The sequence below is a fragment of the Macrobrachium rosenbergii genome, chromosome 47, assembly GCF_040412425.1.
Source record: "Macrobrachium rosenbergii isolate ZJJX-2024 chromosome 47, ASM4041242v1, whole genome shotgun sequence".
NCBI lineage: Eukaryota > Metazoa > Arthropoda > Malacostraca > Decapoda > Palaemonidae > Macrobrachium > Macrobrachium rosenbergii.
Window position 1 is genome coordinate 27,615,624 of NC_089787.1, and position 20,206 is coordinate 27,635,829.

At 36.9% G+C, this 20,206-nt stretch overlaps 1 protein-coding gene across 1 annotated transcript; it reads left to right on the forward strand.

Annotated features, from left to right (window-relative positions):
* Window positions 1–4,879: 4,879 nt before the first annotated feature.
* Taf9 (TBP-associated factor 9) lies at window positions 4,880–14,706 on the forward strand. Its single transcript, XM_067090412.1, has 5 exons — window positions 4,880–5,037; window positions 7,267–7,406; window positions 8,890–9,024; window positions 9,382–9,625; window positions 14,222–14,706. The coding sequence occupies exons 1-5, from the start codon at window positions 4,917–4,919 to the stop codon at window positions 14,377–14,379; spliced, it is 798 nt and encodes a 265-aa protein (XP_066946513.1). The 5' UTR covers window positions 4,880–4,916; the 3' UTR covers window positions 14,380–14,706.
* Window positions 14,707–20,206: the final 5,500 nt, after the last annotated feature.

Below are 20,206 nucleotides of genomic sequence, written 5' to 3' on the forward strand. Positions count from 1 at the left end.
CCCTCAGAATTTGTCAGTAGGAGGCTATTCTTATTATTATTATTTTTTTTAGAAGATGAAACCTATTCATATGGAACAAGCCCACCACAGGTGCCATTGACTTGAAATTCAAGCTTCCAGAGAGTATAGTGTCCATTAGGAAGAAGTAAGAGGAGGTAAAGGGAAATACAGAAAATGATAATGTTTAACACCTGACTGGACACTTTGATTCAGACACTATAAAAGTTGATTGCTATAGCAACTGTGTGTTCATTTCTATAATAACACTATAAACGATAAACAATCAGCAGCGCCGTTACACCCTGCAGTCGCTACTGGTAGCGTCTTGACTGTACCAGAGCAATATGTGACTAGAAGTGGCAGGTATTGGTGAAAAAATCACGACTGTGTTTTGGACGAGATGTCAGTACTGACAGCTGGTGTGACCCCAGACATTTGACATACAGAAAAACTTCAATTTTTATTTATTTTTAAAGGGATTTCGATTTCTTTGGCGTCATTTTTGTTAAGCCTTATTTAATTGGTGCAGTGTCTTGATATTCTGTTAATTTTTCTGGACAATGAGTCGTATCAGATACGAAAACCTCTTTAGAAATTCAATCATTTTTATGTCAGTTTTTTTTCCCCAACTTGGAAAAGTAATAATTTCCTTGGGCAGCCGTATTAGAGGAACCTGTCGAGTTACCTCGCAAATAAAGGGAGTTTGTTAGGTTCTATGGAAAACGGAAGTGTGGAGAGAATTCAGGTGGACGATAGTAGGAAATCTCTGGTTCCCATATTGAAAGTATATATATATATATATATATATATATATATATATATATATATATATATATATATATATATATATATATATATATATATATATATATGTGTGTGTGTGTGTGTGTGTGTGTGTGTGTGTGTGTTTTTGCATTCCCAGTACATTTCAATTTCTCCGCCAGCAAAAATTTGCTTATACTCCACCAAATCTGACCGGAATGGCCACTGTCAAACGCAGTCAATTTCAACCGATTTTTCGGCCGATTTCAAACGATTTTTTCTGCCATTCCCCACCGACAGGAAACAGCATAAAAATTACGCTCGGGGATTTTAGTGCAAATGAGAAAAAACTGGTGGGTTTTTTAGCTGTTTTCGTATGGGTATATTTACCTGTCCTTTTTTTTTTACCTGTCTTTTTTTATTCCACATCTGCCTCTGATGGTCGCTTTGATTTGTCGCATCGGGTTTTTTTTTTTTTCGCATCGGTTTTTTTTTTTTTTTTTTTTTTTTTTTTTTTTAGTACTGTCGCGTGGCCCATTAGCGATGCTTCCGCTGTGACGACTCGGTGATTATCGGTGACGTAAAAAGGAGGGTGATTCAGAGTATGGCACCGGGGAGATTCAGAGGATCTACCTAAGTGGATGTTTTATTATTATTTTTTTTTTTTACTTTTTCGTAATTTAATTTCTTGAGCGTGTTTGTTTTTTTCACTCGTTTTTCTTTTGTCATTTTGCTTAATGGACTTCGTTCGTCCATTTTGCACATTGGCTCATGTTTGCCTGTTTGATGATTTTGTCAAATGGCCAGTACTTGGTCGCTTTGTCTGATAGCCGTTGCTTTGTCACTTTGTCTAATAGCCAGTAGTTTGTCACTCGGTCTAATAGCCATTGCTTGGTCGCTTTGTCTAATAGCCATTACTTGGTCATTTTGTCAAATAGCCATTACTTGGCCACTTTGTTTGATACCCATTTGCTTCGTCACTTTGTCGAATAGCCATTGCTTGGTCATTTTGTCAAGTAGCCATTACTTGGCCACTTTGTTTGATAGCCATTGCTTGGTCGCTGTGTCAAAAAGTTATTACTTTGACACTTTGTCTAATAGCCATTACTTGGCCACTTTGATAGCCATTGCTTGGTCACTTTGTCTGATAGCCAGTGCTTGGTCGCTGTGTCAAAAAAGCCATTACTTTGACACTTTGTCTATTAGCCATTGCTTGGCTACTTTGTCTAATAGCCATTGCTTGGATATTTTGCGTAATGTTCATTGCTTGGTCATTTTCCATAACAGTTTGTCATTTTACATAATCGTCATTGCCTGGTCATTTTCAGAACGGGACGTCGCAGCGTCACTTCATTTTGCATTAGCATAACGAACGAACGTGCGCGAGTTCGAATCTGACCACTGGAAGATGAGCTTTGTCTGTCCGCACTTTTTCTGTCCTCCCTCAGATCTAAAACGCACTGAGGCTAGAGGGCTGCAAATTGGTATTTTGATCATCCACCCTCCGGTCATCAAACATACCAAAGTGCAGCCCTCTAGCCTCAGTAGTTTTTATTTTATTTAAGGTTAAAGTTAGCCATAATCGTGCCTCTGGCAACGGTATAGGACAGGCCACCACCGGGCAGTGGTTAAAGTTTCATGGGCCGCTGTTCATACAGCGTTATACTGAGACCACTGAAAGATAGCTCTGTATTTGGTGGCTGTACAGAAAACGCGATTGCGCCGAAGAAACTTCGGCGCATTTTTCACTTGTTACTTTTCACAACAAACAGTGATTCCGAAACGAATCTCGAAAAAGTGTGAAGAAATCAAGAAGTTAAGAAGCCATTTTGGCTGTTACAGATAGACTTAGTCTAAGTAACAAGTAATATATAATGAAATGTTTATTCACATATGCTTACATGTTTATTGGTGTGCGGGCTGTGTGTATATATGTATGTGTGTGCAAGTATTTACACTTGTATATTTAATTACACTTGTATATTTGAATACATTTAAAGACACGTATGCTTATAGTAAACATATACTTGTACGGTTGATGTATGAATGTATTCTGTATTCACATGAATGTAGTGTGTGATGTGTATATACATATATTATAAATAATCAACGCACAATCACGTGTGTAACAGAAATAAATTTCTGACTCACATCGGGATCAAACCCGGGTGTTTCAGTTGAAAGGCAAGCGTTCGATCTCGATGTGAGTCAGGATATATATATATATATATATATATATATATATATATATATATATATATATATATATATATATATATATATATATATATATATATGACTTCCAGTGTTTTTTAGAAACATTCGTAAGTTAATGAAAATTCACAGAGTATTGAGGTCATCAGATCTGCATCTTGAAGGTTCTTCGAATATTTACTGACAAAATTCATCCTCTTGGACTGCCAGGCATATTATGTGTCTATGTAATTAATTCTGTTATAATATTCCTCTTTCAAATGAAGACACTCGTGCAAACAGAAATTTCCTTTCCTTGAGGGGAAGGTTGGTTTGGCAGACACGCTCTCAGAATGAAAAAAAAAAAAATAATAATAATAATAATTATTAAGGCTGGGCGTTTTAGGAGGATGAATTTTATCAGTAAATATTCGGAGAACTTTCAGAATGCAGATCGGACGATCTAAATACTCTGTAAATGCCCACTGACTTATGAATGTGTCTGAAAAAAAGAAAAATCCCTTCTCCTTTTACAAATAGGTGCATTGTATCTTTTTAAGGACACGAGGCAAAAGTAAGTGAATGGAACAATGAGGATATTGCTTCATTGTTATCAATAATAGGTGTAAATTATATATGTCTTAGAGATATTTGCGACTGCAAGAAGGTGGAAAATTGCATTAGCAATTAATTATGAAAAAGGTAAGGATGTATTTATGTTGCAAGGCTTTATTGGACATTGGAACCAACCTAATTATTTTGACCAGTCAGGCGTTAACGTATTGCTATTAAATATAATAAGACATGTCAAGACTGCAGGGTATCGTATTGTTGCAGCTGTTCATAATATTGGGGCAACCAAACATCGCGCGGCGTAAATAATTTGGTATTGGTTCGTTTATAGAAATCGTTTCATATAAGAACGCAAGCACCGAAAGGAAAGTACGTATTTTGAATGCTGTTTCCCACTAGAAAAATTGATAAGGAATCATTTTATTGACTCAGGATTTTATTTAAATAGCAGAGGTTTTGTATCCGATACAAGCATTCTTGCAAGTCATGCACAGGTTCTTCAAGATATCTTGATGTTATGGGTCTATTGAGTCTAAGTCAGGATCCGCTCAGAGCATCTGTTTGGCTGGTTAATTAAGACTTACGAGTGGCCCTCAAGTCATCCTAATGAAGTAGATTTTCATATTAAATTTGACCTAGATCGTTAATTATTAGGAAGGGTGTTAAAATGATCCGTAAAGAAACAAACATCAATGCTAAACGTAATAATCACGATATGGTGTCAGACGAAAGAATCGACGAGGCCTTATCAATTCTTGGTCCCTTATAACATGTATCAGACAATGGGCTAAAGGATGATACTACAAAATCTTTGATGCTTCGATTTTTTTCTCAGTTCTTTGCAGCACGCTGACGTGAAGTTGTTCATTATTTTCCCTCTGTATCTTTTATAGTTGACTGATGCTTCTAAAATTAGCTTTTTGAGTAGATTCTCGTATACCCCATTCTTCTTTCCTATGGCAGTGTCCGAAGGCAAGGGCATTTTATGTATATAAGTCAGCGAATCTTTCCAAAATTCTTTATTCCTGAACGTTAAAACCATTATGTACTGTACAGTACATAAGAATCACGCCCATTACAGCAGCTGCTGAGCTATTGATAATAACGTGCGTGGGTGGTGTAGGCGGGGAGGGGGCCGCCCTTCAAGAGTTCAAGATCAACCGTACAGACCAAATACCGCAAAAAAGGAGAGGAAAATTCTTTTTCAATATCCAAAACTATGCATAAATATGCCTTAACTCGTGGGCGCCCAATATCTTACAGGTTTCTCTACAGATAAACTATCTTAGAGAATAATAAAAACAAAACTCAGATGGATATGGCTACACTGTTTTGAAGCTTCTCTGCAGTTCGTCATCTGGCAACAGCGACGTTAGTAAACACCCAAAATGGCGAAGGAGTCGAAGGCGATGCCGAAAGAGGCGCAAGTTATGACTGCTATCCTCAAGGATATGGGCATAACGGACTACGAACCGGGCGTAATTAATCAGATGCTTGAGTTTACGTACCGTAAGTACCTAAAATCAACCAGATGTTGCCGTGATGTTAAAAAATTGCTCATATCTTACTCGTCTTGGCTTGCTTTGGCCAGCCAACTTCGGCTGCCGTACCGGTACCTCGAAAAGAGATAAAATCAGGTCCTTAATATTAATGATAAGGTCTTTGGCGTAAAGTCAGGTTCGTGATATGATTAGGATGAGGTCTTAGGCGTATTTGTATGTCCAGCGGTGTGTGGAGGTAGAGGCTTGGTCTTGGTTGAATTTCCCCTTCTCGATTTAGGCCCGGCAGATTTCGGGGTACTGGTGCTGCCCGTGATTTTATTAAGGAACGAAATTAGCCCACCTGCAGGCATATGCTACAGTAGACATTATTGTACCTTACTATCGTATTGTTTGTTAATTTTTGTGTCTCTTATTAACAGGCCTAGGTTACATAGATGCAGATTGGACAGTAAAAGTTTGTTTCCAGTCCGAACTCCAAGTCCACATGACAGACATAATTTTTCGACATATTTCTTTCTTTTTTCAATTGTCCCGTACAAGATACAACCGTTGCAGTACCAGTCCCTTGGGGATGTTTATAAAACATAAAATAATGAGAGTAAATACATAAACAATGTCTTGCGTTGTTTTGGATGTTATGACCTAAATGACTTATGGCCGAAACAACCAGGGACAGAGTGCTTGATGGGATGTTCAGACCAGAAACGAACATTATGTGATTGGACTAGCCTAGACCTGTATGTCCTACCCTAAACTAGACTTGAGACAAGGTCTACACAATTTGCTATGCTTTATAATTAAGGTTATAGCCTAGCCAAACAGGTAATTCTACAGTTTAGGGTCCAAATTCACTGCTTCACTTAAAGTCAAGATCAGCACAGGTTTATCAAATATTTATTGAATCATGGAAAAAATTAAAAAATGAACAGTTAATGAGCAGCGTATCTGCTAACAGAAGCAGAGATTGTAAAAGAAACAAAGGGAATGAAGGGGGAATGTAAATAAACAAAATCATGTCTTAGGGGATTTGGACCCATAGAATTTTGAGAAAATCGTAAAAAAAGACTTAAATGTAAGCAAAAACATAAATAAAATCTGGTAAATAGGCCTACCCCTGTCGACTACTGACCGGAACCAGGCCGCGGTAGCAGTCTTCAGTTTTACCCAAATGCCCTCTGTTATAATGGGGAACTGAGGTTTCTGGTTAGGAACAAAACAGTGAAACAGGGATAATTTTCATCCAGGCTTGACTAACATATCCTAATTTAACATGTTAGGGCCTTGCTTGGTTAGGGGATCCCCACCTTCCTAACCTGACTTAGTAGGCTGTAGGCCCAAATCTCATTATACAGTACTGTATCCTAATCTTACCTAACCAGCCTAATGTGACATAGGTGGACAAGTCCTTGGAACCAGTGTAGATGGAGGGGTCATGTGGTCTGGCTTAGGCTACCCTGCAACTGTAGTAGGCATATCAGAGCGAATATGACCTAACCAGACCTACCTTGCCTAACCTCACCTTTGATCCGATGCGCTTACCTGGCTGGTTTGGAAAGGGCGTTGCTCTCCCCTTTAGGAATCCCCCTCCCCCTTCTTTCCCAAGTAGGCTAAGCGTAACCCCTCTGTTGTGTTTTCTTGCCAAGGGAAAACATTGCGTCATTCCATTACAACAAAGTCTGACCACCAGAATTTAAAAGAAGCGACAAATTACCATTTAGTATCTTTCTCAATGTCCTCAAAATGCCTTACTTTGCTTACAGCATCATCACACAGATCAGTCTGTGGGATAGCTTCTTGCAGAGTGGATTTCTTACTCAGCTACCAAAGCAGGAACCATAAGGTCAGTTGCTTTGGCTTTGTTCCAAACTGCATTTGGTTGGACCTGTAACTCAACAATGATGAGCTGCCAAATATGATGTGTCTGTGGTGAAGAAAAAGGGAAAAGTACCAATGGTGTTAGGGTTCTCACACCTCTGCTAACCTTTTGGCTAACCTGGTCTTGATGCTACATGAACGGTCATTATTTTGTGGCTTATTTTTATGTGCTAAGATTAGCTATAGTCATGATAGAATTGCATTACTGTATTGCATTTTCACAAAAAAAAAAAAATTGATGAAAGTTGATAAAGTTTGGAATGAGAACTTTTGAGTAGATTTCAGGATCACTTGTTTAATTGTTTGTAGATGTACTGTATTATATGTATTATAGTTTTTCTCATTTCTCTATTTGGTACAGGTTATGTGTCCCAGATATTGGACGATGCTAGAGTTTATGCAAATTATGCAAAGAAAACAAAGACCATAGAAATGGATGATGTAAAACTGGCAGTTCTCTTACAAATGGAAAAGTCCTTTACATCTCCACCACCTCGTGATGTGAGTCAACAACAATTTTTTTTTTTTTTTTTGTACTAAATTACTTGAATTTTATTTGACTATCATCATAATTTGTTCTTACGAGAATAAAAACCTTTATATTTTATTTGGTTATACCTATGATGAAAGCTGGTTCAATATTTGAAGCTTGTTAACGAATAAGTGAATAAGGGGGTGGGGAACCACCTAATTGCCCAGCAAACACCATCTACATTTTCTTCAGCTGTCATTTGCTTCTCTCATTGTGGCTGTTAGTGAAGCTTTACTAAGTATTTCCATGGTTGAATTGTTGATGACTTTTGTTTGATTTTGACTGGTTAGAATGATGGTACCTGGTAATTCTTCTCATAGAAAGAATGATCAGTGTAGATGCTCAGGGTTTGAACAAGTTTGTGCTAGATTTATGTCTCCAGTATCTGTTGACTTATTTTCACTGGTCAGGTGTGCATGTCATTTTAAACTGCATGGAATCTCTCCCGAGTGCTGTCCAGTAAAACTATTACGGATTGAGGAGCGAGAAGGTGAAGAAGGTGCTGTCAGTGTCTGCAGAGGATAGCACTGTTGTTTTCATTTCCTGATCCCTATTCTGTTCCTTCTGTAACCCCTGCTCCTGCTCCTGGGATGATTATCTGCTTGTTCTCCCCATGCTCTGTGGGAGAGTACCCTCAGACAAAATGTCAGACTCTAATTGGTGACTGTGGAGTTGGGGTTAGTTCATGATTATCTGGGATTATGGAGAACCAAAAGTTCTATTTGCTAAGACTAAGGTAACAAACAAAATATGGCATTACATATTCCAGGCTCTACAGGTGAGTCTCCCTATGAAAGACAGGGTTTATATTCTCACGGGAACTATACAACTTATTCTTTAATCCATTCCCACAGCTGACAAGCCCTGCATTTGTCGCCATTGCCAAACAAAAAAGTAGCCACTGTTTACTGAGTGAATGGGTGTTTTCCCCCTTCCTCTCACTCACAACTTGCTAGTTAACTACTGTACCTTGTCACCAAGCTTCAACAACCAGAACAGCTTTCAGTGAAGATATATGGAAGACTCCAGGTTGTATGTCTAAGGAAAAATGTAAATCATCTTAATGTTGCCATTTTATGTTTATTTTAGTAGGGAAATCATTGACATGCCTGAAGCTCCATCAGAGTCATCTTTGTGGAAAATAGGTGATCTCGACTTGACTTGCTCTTTTTTTACTTCATATCCTACATATCCTAATTATCCTTGGAGCCCTTGGCAGTTCCAGGATCCATAATTGTCTATGTAGATACATTTCTCAATTAGCAGCTTGTAATTTTGAAATGATTCGTTCCAGCATTTAGTAGTAGTCCAAGGCTTAGAAATTGTGATTTGTATAATATGCAATATCAAAGTTATATTTTAATGAAGGTCGAAGTTATTGTTTAAAATTTTGACTTTATTTAAATATTTATGTACTGTACTGTGTTTTTGAATTTTTTTATTTCCTTCCAGCTGTTGCTCGAGTTGGCAAGAACTAGAAACTCAAATCCACTCCCACCAATCAAAGCCAATCAACATGGAATTCGGTTACCACCAGATCGGTATTGCCTGTCTGCCTGTAATTATAGGGTGAAGCTATCTAAAAAGGTAATCATAATGTCAGGTTTTATTGTCTAGAGTATTAGAATCTTTCTTTTAAACTTCAGGTATATTTTCTGTGAGTCTTTTTAAAGTACTGTCAGTTTACTGTGCTTTAAGCAAGTAGTAAAGGAAATGGTAATAACCATTATGTATTCTTATCAGCTGTTACAGAAAAGGTAATGAGGATTTTTAGACTGTACTGTACATGATAAAATTATTTTTCTGTATACTGTACAGGGAAATTCATTTGAAATGGAAATAATTAGACAAAAGATTGAGTCTATTCCATAAGTCGTAAATCTTCTCCCAGTGAAAACAGTAATTTTAGTTTCATTTTGTTAACACGCTTACCTTATTTTGCAGAAATTGAACATGTCCAATAGCTTGGGTGGGGGCAACGCCCGCATTAGCCTCGGAGGCGCTGGTCCTGGAATGAAAATTGCAGCGACGCCCATCAAACCCACAATATCCATGGTGGCAACTAAAACTGGCAATACGCAAGCAGTAACTTTAGTACAAAAACCAGCAACTGGAATTGCCTCTGGTCCAACCCAGAAGATTGTCAGTGTCAACAGACCCATCTTCAAGGTTACTCCTGGTCCTCCTGGTAAGTGTTAGTTTTACAATCCATTAGTCTTACTGAAGGTGTTTTTATTTCCTAATTTCCTATGTATTTCCTATTCCAGGCCAGGTCCAGATTATTATTACTGTATTCAGTAGTTTAACCAAGCCACTGGACTGATTTATTTAGCTCTCATTGGGCTGGTTGCCCAGGCATGGAGAAAATAAGAAAAAGGAGGTTGAAGAGTGGGTTTAACCATGAAGGAAATGTAAGACCTGCCTGTTAAGTGAGGAAGCAGCAAAAGAATTTCAAAGATTAGTATTACTGAACCATGTAATTTGGAAGATACTGATTTCCGGAGAGTAAATGTGAGAACAATTGTCCTTGTGGGTGGTGCAAGACTGTGGGAGTGGAGGATGAAATAGCATTTGTAGAAAAGTCATGGAAAGAGTATAATTAAAAGTTGTGATATGAGATGGAATATTTGTCAGACAAATTACCCTAAATTCAAGTAGACTCATATTAGCCACTTGAACAGTGATCTGTCTTTAACATCGAAAAACTGATGCAGTGCTTAGGTTCATGAAATTTTCATGAAAATTTCTGTAATTTGAAAATTAGAATGGCAGAAGCTTTGCATACAAGACACTTAATTTGACATTGGATACCCATGCAGATTAACTCTCATGACCAACATTACTGGATGAGGATAATGCAGTTTGATATTGGGTACAGTTAGCAGAAGGGAAGGATAAGTGCAGAATTTAGCAATTCATTGAAAAAGATGGGCAAGACACATATTTGTCACACATGTTTCTTTTGTATTTGCTGGCTAAATCAGTATTTTGAATGTGAGGAAAAATTACAGTATACTTGATTCTGGAAGACTACATTTTTGCAGTGCTTAGAACAACTACCACCCATGAGAACATTTTTGAAATTGGCAACTGTTGTTCATTTTTTTTTTAAATGCAGCCATTGTTAGTTTCAAAGTTAGAATAAAAGTACAATACTGCAGCATAGGGAATAACACCATTGAAGTAAAATTTGTACCAAAGTCAAATGTAGCTACCATAGACTTGTCAACATATCAAATGATTAACTGTGATTTATTCCAGCCAAACTTGTCAATTGCATAGAACCCTCATTTGCAGTTCAAATGCCCAAGACATGTAACTTAAGAAGTCTTGAAGACAGAAGAAGTATTGTTCATGTATGTTCTGGCCCATCAGAAGTTAGTAACTACTGTTCACATCACTTTCATGTGTACCTGGATTTCAAGGCTGCTAGTAGTTATCCAAGACTTTCATCACCAACAAAGTCCTCGAACAAAGTAGTGGCAATCTCTTTTAGCTCACCTGACCACATTGAAGAATCATTGTCCTTTGCCAAGTCTTTAGAAGGCAAAGTTGTCAGAAGTTTGGGTGGACAAATCCATCACAGTCACTAATACCGAAGGGAGGTCGCCAGTGGGTCTGTTCCTTACTTCTGAGTGCATCTTAAAAATTCAGACGGTTAATACCCAGGATCCTACCACTGCTCTATTTTTTGTCTTAGCTTTGGCTTAAAATGATGCAACAACCTCCTTCCCCTTCTTTTGAGAGCCATCCAACACTGCCTCAAAAGAATCAGGCACACAAGAGACTAGGGTTTCAGAGTTTTTTGGTCAAAGCATTAGTGGACTAAATATTTTTTCAAGGACACCATTTCTTACTGGTTGAGACAGGTCATTCTGCAGCGTAATTCAGAAGAGGCTGGTGTATGAGGTCAGGGCCCTCTAAGCTTTCCATTGTCTTCAAGGGAAATTAACCTCTGCAAGACAGAAGTTACATGAGAGTTTGTATGCAAGATATGTTTTATGTTATAATAGCTTAAGTTTTGCATATTATTTTAGTACAATATTATTCAAAATACCTAAATCCATCCATTTTCCAGTTTACAATTTGGTATTGAAATGAGCCTTATTTGGTTTGTGAATGATTTTTGAGGTAATGCAATGTGTAGGTAAGAAAATAATGAATAATTCTTTCTTTTTTACATTTTATTTATAGGTTTGTGATTTAACCCCTTTTGAGTTTATATATGGTGGAGTCACTATATTGATGCTACATTTTTCATTTTTTTATGATATTGTACATCTAACCACAGCTTCTTTCCTCTGCCATACAGTATTTTATATAAATCACTGTTACAATACATCTGTAGTTCATGAGTCTGCTGGGTGGCAACAGATATGTAAGAAAAGCATTGTGTAATTAGATGCTTATTGGCAAGCCATTCATATATGTTTGCCATTTGTTATACATTTCCCCATTGAGAGTTTGGCATTGTTTTATTCGAAGGCTGATAGGAACGTCAAATTAATGCCATTATCAGACTTGAAGGAAATGCAAGAAGAATGCCCAAACTTAAAAGTTGATATCCTCTCTTCTTGATAAATGCATGATTATTGATATCAGGGAAATTGAAAGTATAATTCAGGTTTTGAGCAGCAAATTGGACAAATTGCCTGAGACGAGTAGGGACTTTTGTAATATTGTTATGTAGAATGTTAGCTGAAATATTACTGTACATGTAGGAAAGAGATCACAAGAACATTTTGCTATAAAGAGCCTTGGATTCACAGGGTTGTAATGGCAAGTGTTGATTAGATGAGTTCCCTCTCATTCAGTCATATGAAGGAGCAAAAAGATTAGACACTTCAGTTGTCATGCATTCTTCTAAATGACCAAAGTGATATGAGGCAGTTGGACTCTTTCAGGGTGTCATACAGGGAACACTGTAGAAGTTAATATACTAAAGTTCTTTACATCTGTTACCCTAGGTCTTTTCTTACTTAGCTGTCCAACCCTTTCAGCTTCCTTGCTCCAATTGCCACCTATATTTCAAGAACAAATCCTATAGGCCAGCCTTGTTTTAGTCTAAAAATGTAACCAGTGGTCTTTTTGACCTTGATTTACACAGCAATAGGAGCAGTAGGAGGTGGTATTAAGGTAAAAAATTTGATATGATACCAAAAAGTTTCTTTTGAAGAACCATAATGCATTTTGAAGTATAGTATGTGATTTCTTAGAGACAAGTTTCAAGTAATTTTTAAGACTTAGTGTTGGCCATTAACATGGAGGCCCCATAGAGGGGTAGCGCCGTCAGTGTACCACATGCGATGCACTGTAGGCATTACTTAAGGTTCCTTGCAGCATCCTTTTGGCCCCTAGCTGCAACCCCTTTCATTCAGTTTACTGTACCTCCATTCATATTCTCTGTCTTCCATCGTATTGTCCACCCTCTCCTATCAATTGTTTCATAGTGCAACTGCGAGGTTTTTATCCTGTTACACCTTTCATACCTTTTTACTGTCAATTTCCGTTTCAGCACTGAATGACCTCTAGGTCCCAGCAATTGGCCTTTGGCCTAAATTCTATATTCTGTTATATAAACATAGGAGGAGATGAGCTTTTAACAACAGTGATTATGTCATAGAATTTTTTTAGGGGAAGAGGTATGTCATAGAATTTAGTTTTTAGAGGAAGAGGGATGGTTTCAACTACTGAGCTTTGTTGTAGACTTTATCACATGTTTTATAATATCAAGAAGGTCCCCTGTAGGTCAGATTAGTGGTATGTTCCGTACCAGCAGTCTGAGCGAACTGAATTGGATTCATTGTGTTTGAGGAAGGGGGTTAGTAGAAGTTCAGTGAGGAAGGGGGTTTAGTAGAAGTTCAAGGTCTTACGAGATATTAAAATTTGTAAGTATCAGAGCCGTCATCTTTCTTCAGGACTATTGCAAATTATTATTAGACAGAAATTATTAATTAAAGTTGGAAATGTAACAAATGCTGTTTCCAGTTCTCCACATTCCTCATGGATTATTATTGAATGAGACCACTTAGTCATACCTGGCTATCTTTTGGCTTACCCTAAAGGGTTTGGCCTTCAATCGTAGGTGAAAATTCGAGCAAGGTGAAGCTAAACAGTTAGGTGGGAAGGAACCAAAAGGAATGGGTAAAAAGCTCAGGGCAGAAAGCATTACAGCTGAATCATGCAGGATTTCAGTGTGGGCCACTTCTCATGTTAGTATTCTAATGATGCAAGAACTTGTGGACCCAGCAAGCAAAGAATCAGGAGAGGACATTTTAGAAGGATCAGGAACAATCAGATTACTAAGAGAAGATGGTTAAAGCAAGAATTTAGAAGACAGGAACGTTTGCCAGATAGAGTATAGTATTTACAGTGGTTACTCTATATAATGCACTAAAATAATTGGAATTACCTTCCTAGTTTTTTCCTGTCTTCTCAATACTTGATTTAAATTAATGAAGCAAACAAGAGATTAAGCTGCAGTGAAGATATAGTGACATTAATAGAAAGAGAATGGATTTTTAATTCCTTGAATTTTAGGATGAATTTGTCTAGCAGTGAAAAGTATTTTTCGTAACGCATTAGACCACAAGGAAGACCCAGAAAATCTTGAAAAAGGATCAGAAATGAAGATCTTGACCAAATGAGAATTTAGACAGGGGAGAAAACTCGTTTTATGTCTGACTCCTTAAAGATTAAACCTGACATCAGCACATTGATGGTTGTGACAATGATGCTGGAGGCTTTTATTACTTGTTAATCGCGAACATTTTCAATCCCGCAGGGGGAAGCACTCCGAAGATCCAGCTGTCATCAGGTGGCAATACTGTGTCGAGTAATGTCATGGTCAATGTTTCTTCAGCTTCAGGAGTCAAGTTAGAAATGGATTCTTCAGCAGTGAAGAGAAAGAGAGAGGATGATGAGTATGATAACATTCAGTAGCATATTTTTATAAGTAGATTTTTTAATCCACCTTTACTGCTCATAGTTCCCTTTGTAACTTCTGTTATTAGTTTCTCTTTATTTTTACCCAGAGGCCCTTTTGTATTTGCTCTATGTTGTAATGTTAGGCGTGAGATTGTCAGATTTTTAAACAAACCGCAGGACATGGATTGCAGAGAACATTCAGACTTTATTGTTTTATTGTATACTTTTGAATTATGCAAACTTTATTGTGAAGTGTATTGTAGGATTTATTTATTTTCATGGATATAAATGGAAAAGATTTTTGTATGTGTATAAAATATTTGTAAATAAAATTAGTATTTATGTATCCTTAATTACACCTGTCATCTGCCTCATAGCAGTATATATTGAAACATTAAATATGAAATGGGACAAAAAGAAATGGCAGTGTTGAAATAGAATTTGAAGGAAAAGATGATTCTTCGTATGAAAAGAATGATGGAGATGCATCACAAAAGGTTGAAGTTAGGAAAAGTTATTGATTTTGTTTTTCAGTTCATTTTCATACCAGGAAAATAACCAAAAAGCCAGTTTGTATATTGAGGCAACTCTGGGAGAAGTACCATGCTAGAAGCTTTGCCTAATGTTTGAAGATCTGGAGAAGGTATTCGGCTTAAAACCACGACAAACAGTTGGCAGGAAATTACAAAACCATAAGATACAGGATCAGAAAGACTTAAGAAGCAAATGGCCCTATGTATCACAGTACCGGATCAGGAGTTATGTTAATGGCTGTTATATTATGCCAGTAGAGTAGGGATACAAAGTAGTGCATAAATGGAGTGGTATCAGCTGTAAAATCAGAGGAGAGAGGTTTGGGATCTTTAGAAAAGGGACTGTGAAATAAAGAGAGGATTGAAAATATAAATAAAACTTGATATTAGTTGGGAGGTGGTGCTGTGGGCATGGTGTAAAGGCAATTGTAGTTCCATGTATCAAAGTAACTGATGGTATCACAGGAGATGCTCATAGTTGCAGGCGTATCAGATGATAAAAGTTGAGAAAGGGCCTACCTTAGAGGGCATAAAGATAATTTCTGACGTGATTGTTTGTGATTCCAAAGTTTAGAGGGTAGAGAAAAGAGAGTGTAGAGGCTATTTAGAAAGAGGCAGAGTGGAGGACTGTTGGTAAACAAGGGGGCTGTATACTGTTGGAAAATTACAAGTTGTGATATGCAAGACTTATGTCTCTGTATGTAGCGTAGACTTGGAGATACTACATAGTGCTCAAGATGGAAGAGAAGGGCAGCACTGGTGAGATGCGTTAACACCATATAGAGAAAACTTGGTAGCAAAAAATGTGAATGGTTGTGGTGGTTTGACAGTGAAAGCTACTTATGTATTGGACATTATCACTGCGCTTACAAGTATTCTTTGCATAAAAAGAAAGTATGGAGGTTATATTAAAGCTGTTTTACTGTGAATATTTTTCACACAATAATTGTGAACTATTTTGTTTTCTGATGCTTTACTTTAGGTTTTGTATGCAGTATTGATTGTTGTTGGTCATAATGTCCTTAATGACTTTATGTTGAAAAAAGGACAACAGGTCCAAGAAATGTAGGGTTTAGTAAGGTGAAATTCACTGTCTTCCCACAAGGGAACCCTTGCCCCCCATGCATATGGTATGTAAATGATTAGAAATTTAATTTGGACAGAAGTTGGTTGGTGAATGTTATCTTGTGGACTGAACTTGCTTCATCATTCAGTGTGTATTGTTGGTTTTGTGACTGGTCTTGCACTAGCTTAAGAATATATATGGAAATGTGAAAAGCATGTTGTACATTGTTTACCAATAATTAATATCACATTTCGACTTTGACCTCCAAGAAATCTTATGGTGTCGGTGACCATTGTTGTTGTGTTGCTAGTTTACAGAAACGAATCGATTAATCAGCCATCCTCTTGTTAACACTTGGTTTCTCTTTTCATTTGTCTGTTTTAGATCGTGAGAGCGTACAGTATCTAGATGGGTAGGCAATAATTTAGGCAGATTATGGCAGGTTTGAGCGCCCTGGAGATGGTTTGTACTTAGTTTTCTCTTTCCTCTCCACCCAGCTCCGTATTAGATTGCCGTAAACTTGTCCTAGAAGAGTTCACATAAAGTCAAATCTTTACCCGTAAAATGAAATACTGTCTTGTTTAATACCGTGATTTCTCCTCCTCATCAATATTATTAAAGCCCAATATTTTCTTCCCGTTTGGAATTTTGCCCTTACATTTTGAATGCATTATGTTTTGTTTTCTTTATTTTGGGAAAGGTTACAATCTTTTGTTCCCTTTTTTGAGGCTTACCCAAGAGAAAACTACTATATTACAGAGAAAAAGAGCCAATTCTTCCTTATGGTAGTTCAGAGGTCTGGTTAAACAAATTTATAACTAACCTTATGGTAGATTTGTAGATATGGGATGTGAATGAAAGATAAACCTGTAGAGATGAGTTGTTTGTTTGGAATATGTGTTGGGTGATAATTCTGGAGATACACAGAAACACAGTAGTGAAAATTTTAGTGTGGGTGGAAGGACGGATCAAAGTGCCTGGAGATGGTTCAGTTATGTGGAGAGAACGGAGGATGATTGGTTGGGAAAAAGTGTGTACAGTGTGAAAGTGTTATGAGTAAGGAGAGGAAGACCTAGATTGTGTGACAGATCAGGTGAAAGAACTAGTGTTAAGGGAAGGCCTCGGTATACAGGAAGCAAGAGAGTACATTCCAGGTAGAGGAGAATGGTGCATTTTGAGTGTAGGGGGTTTGATTTGCTGCTAATTATTCTGTGTAGGTGTATGAAGGAGCTAATGTTGCGGAAGTGTTCTGCATGGAAGGTTCATACATAATTTGGCAGTTAAGGTATGAATGTGACAATGATCACTGTCTTGTCTTTTCATAGGCCATCCCATGTTATAGCAAATTGGCTTACTGTCTATATAATACAATTATGTGTATATATATATATATATATAATACATATATATATATATATATATATATATATATATATATATATATATATATATATATATATATATATATATATATATATATATATATATATATATATATATATATATATATTGCTTTTTCCTTTCAGATGGCTTCAGCTTTTAGCTCCTATGTCTCATCATTCAGAATATTTTGATTTATGGGAAACCAAGTTGGGCAAAGTAGAGCAATTCCATGCCAGACACTGAGAAAAATATAAGATGCTGAAGGAAACAGGTAAGTTATTTTATTGAAAGTAAGGTATTTTATGATATATTTTTTAAACTAATAATAGTAGGATGCTTAAAGGGTCAATAAATGGCACTGAAGTGAGTGGTGTTGATGCTTAATAGCTGAATGGTATCAAGGGATTTTTGAAATGAAATTCGTTTACCGCTGAATTTGTAATTCCCCCTCCCACTTAATTTCTTTGGGATTGTGTATTTAACCAAATCTTGAATTTTGTGGTTATTAACAATGTTATATGATTTTTGGTTTTATTTATGGTTAAATACTTTGCGACACATTTGTTAAGTGAAGTATGTCGTCTTGGCATAAAACCAACAAACATTAATGTTATGTATACTTTTGTTTTAATTGTAGAGAAGTGTTCCTCTATTTCACTTGCATTTCTTAGGCAAAGTTATGAATTTAACAACCAAAGCAATAATGAATGGAACAGTAAAGAGAAACAAGGATTGGTGTATAATAGAATAAGAGCTGAGTAGTTAAAAAGTAAGTAAATGTTGGCTGTTAAATACAATTTTGGGCTTGCCACCGAAGCATGATTTACAGTAATAAGGTTGAATTTTTGTATACATTAAGTTAAAAACTAAAAGAGGCAAGTTTATTGCTTACTTTATGGTAAAAAAAAAATAAATTTCTTTCGTTTTATTCAGCTTAGGCTAGTGAAGGATAGTAGTTTGGCTGTATACCATCGGCCTTTACAGACAAAAAACTGAATTAGGTTGCTAATATAGACTGGTAAATGTTTTTGATAAGTATTAGCCACAGAAAATTAAAGACAGCGACCGGCATGACAAACAAGGGATTTGTTTTTAAAAAGAGTATAAGTAGATGAAAATACATTTGTCTAAAATTGAGGTTAAATGGTAATGTTACAGGGAATATGTGGATATTTATGGGAACAATAATTATTCCTCGTAGGAGGTTAGTGCTGTCATTGCACCTTGTGCGGTGCACTGTAGGCATTACTTAAGGTTCTGTGCAGCGTGCCTTTGGCCCCAGCTGCAACCCATTTTCTTTTCGTTTACTGTTCCTCTCCAAACACTTGATTCATAGTGCAACTGCGAGATTTTCCTCCTGTTACACCTTTCAAACCTTTTACTGTCAATTTCCATTGCAGCATAAATTCTATGTTCAGTTTAATTCAGTAATTATTCCCCTTACGCTATCCTTAACGCTCACGCTTGGCCTTGATAAAATAGGAATAATAATAGTGGTTCTTGTCGATTTATGCAATTTACCAGGTAATGTGTGAGATACTGGTTTGATTGGTAAAGACAAATTTTATGGTCGATAAAGGGCCGTTTGGGTTCACAGAAGAATGAGGAAGGTTAAGAAACTGTTGTAAAGTATAATTGTGAGGCTAAAGGGAGAAGGCGTATATGTATAATACCAGAAATACCGTGAGCAGAATTGACAGAGATGAATAGTAGGGGATAGTGGTGACTGGTTACTTTCTATTTATTAATAACAATTATGGTGGGAGCAAACCTTCCGTTCAAATATATAAACTGGGAGTGACTCTTTGGTGTAAAATTGTATTATTTCAATTTTCTTCGACGGAGTGACCTCCTTACGTGGATAATGCTGTCAGTGCACCTCACATGGTGCACTGTAGGCACATTACTGAAGTTCTTTGCGGCGTCCCTTCGACCCATAGCTGCAACCCCTTTCATTCCTTTTACTGTACCTCCATTCATATTGTCTTTCTTCCATCTTGGAAGAACAACAATTATTTTATAGTGCAACTGCGAGGTTTTCCTCCTGTTACACCTTTTATTGTCAATTTCCTTTTCAGCTCTGAATGACCTAATAGGTCCCAGTGCTTGGCCTTTGGCCTAAGCTCTGTATTCCATTCCATTCGACGGAGTGATGACTGAAGTCTAATGAGAGAGAAATTGTAAATATTGTGAAATGTTGATGTTCGCACGTAATACGGAGTTTGTGATAGTGAAGGGATGGTGCAGACTTATCAGATGAGTTTGAAAGGATTTGTAGGATGAAAGGGTTTAAACTGAAACGTATCAAGCGTTAGGTAACAGCTATAAATGCAAGCGGGGGAAAATAGATCAGCGAGTATTAATATGGACAATTCAAGAATGCAAATAGCCGATGTATTAAAGAATATGGAATTGAATGTAATGCACGATTGCATAGCGAGAGAGGAAGACAGTTAGCCTTTGTTAGGATTTCCTGAGAGCTTTTGTGTAGGTTAAAGACAGGAAAAGGATGAAGTGTTAGATTTGCAGCGGTAATGTAAACATCCTTTTGAGAGAAAGCACTCCTCTCTCTCTCTCTCTCTCTCTCTCTCTCTCTCTCTCTCTCTCTCTCTCTCTCTCTCTCTCTCTCTCTCTCTCCTTTTTATTTAACTTGTATTGAAGAAGTTTCACTGTTTTGTTGGTTGTCCTATCACCTCTTAGTAATGTTAGTACGTTACTCGTTAAAGGGTCTGAAATGTTTTAAAAGTAAATGCGAAAAATTAAATTTACTAATGTGGTACATAATTTTTTTTTTTTGCGAAATCTCAGATAGGTTTGTTTAAAAAATGTGAAAAATTAAACTGAAATTGTAATGTGGTAT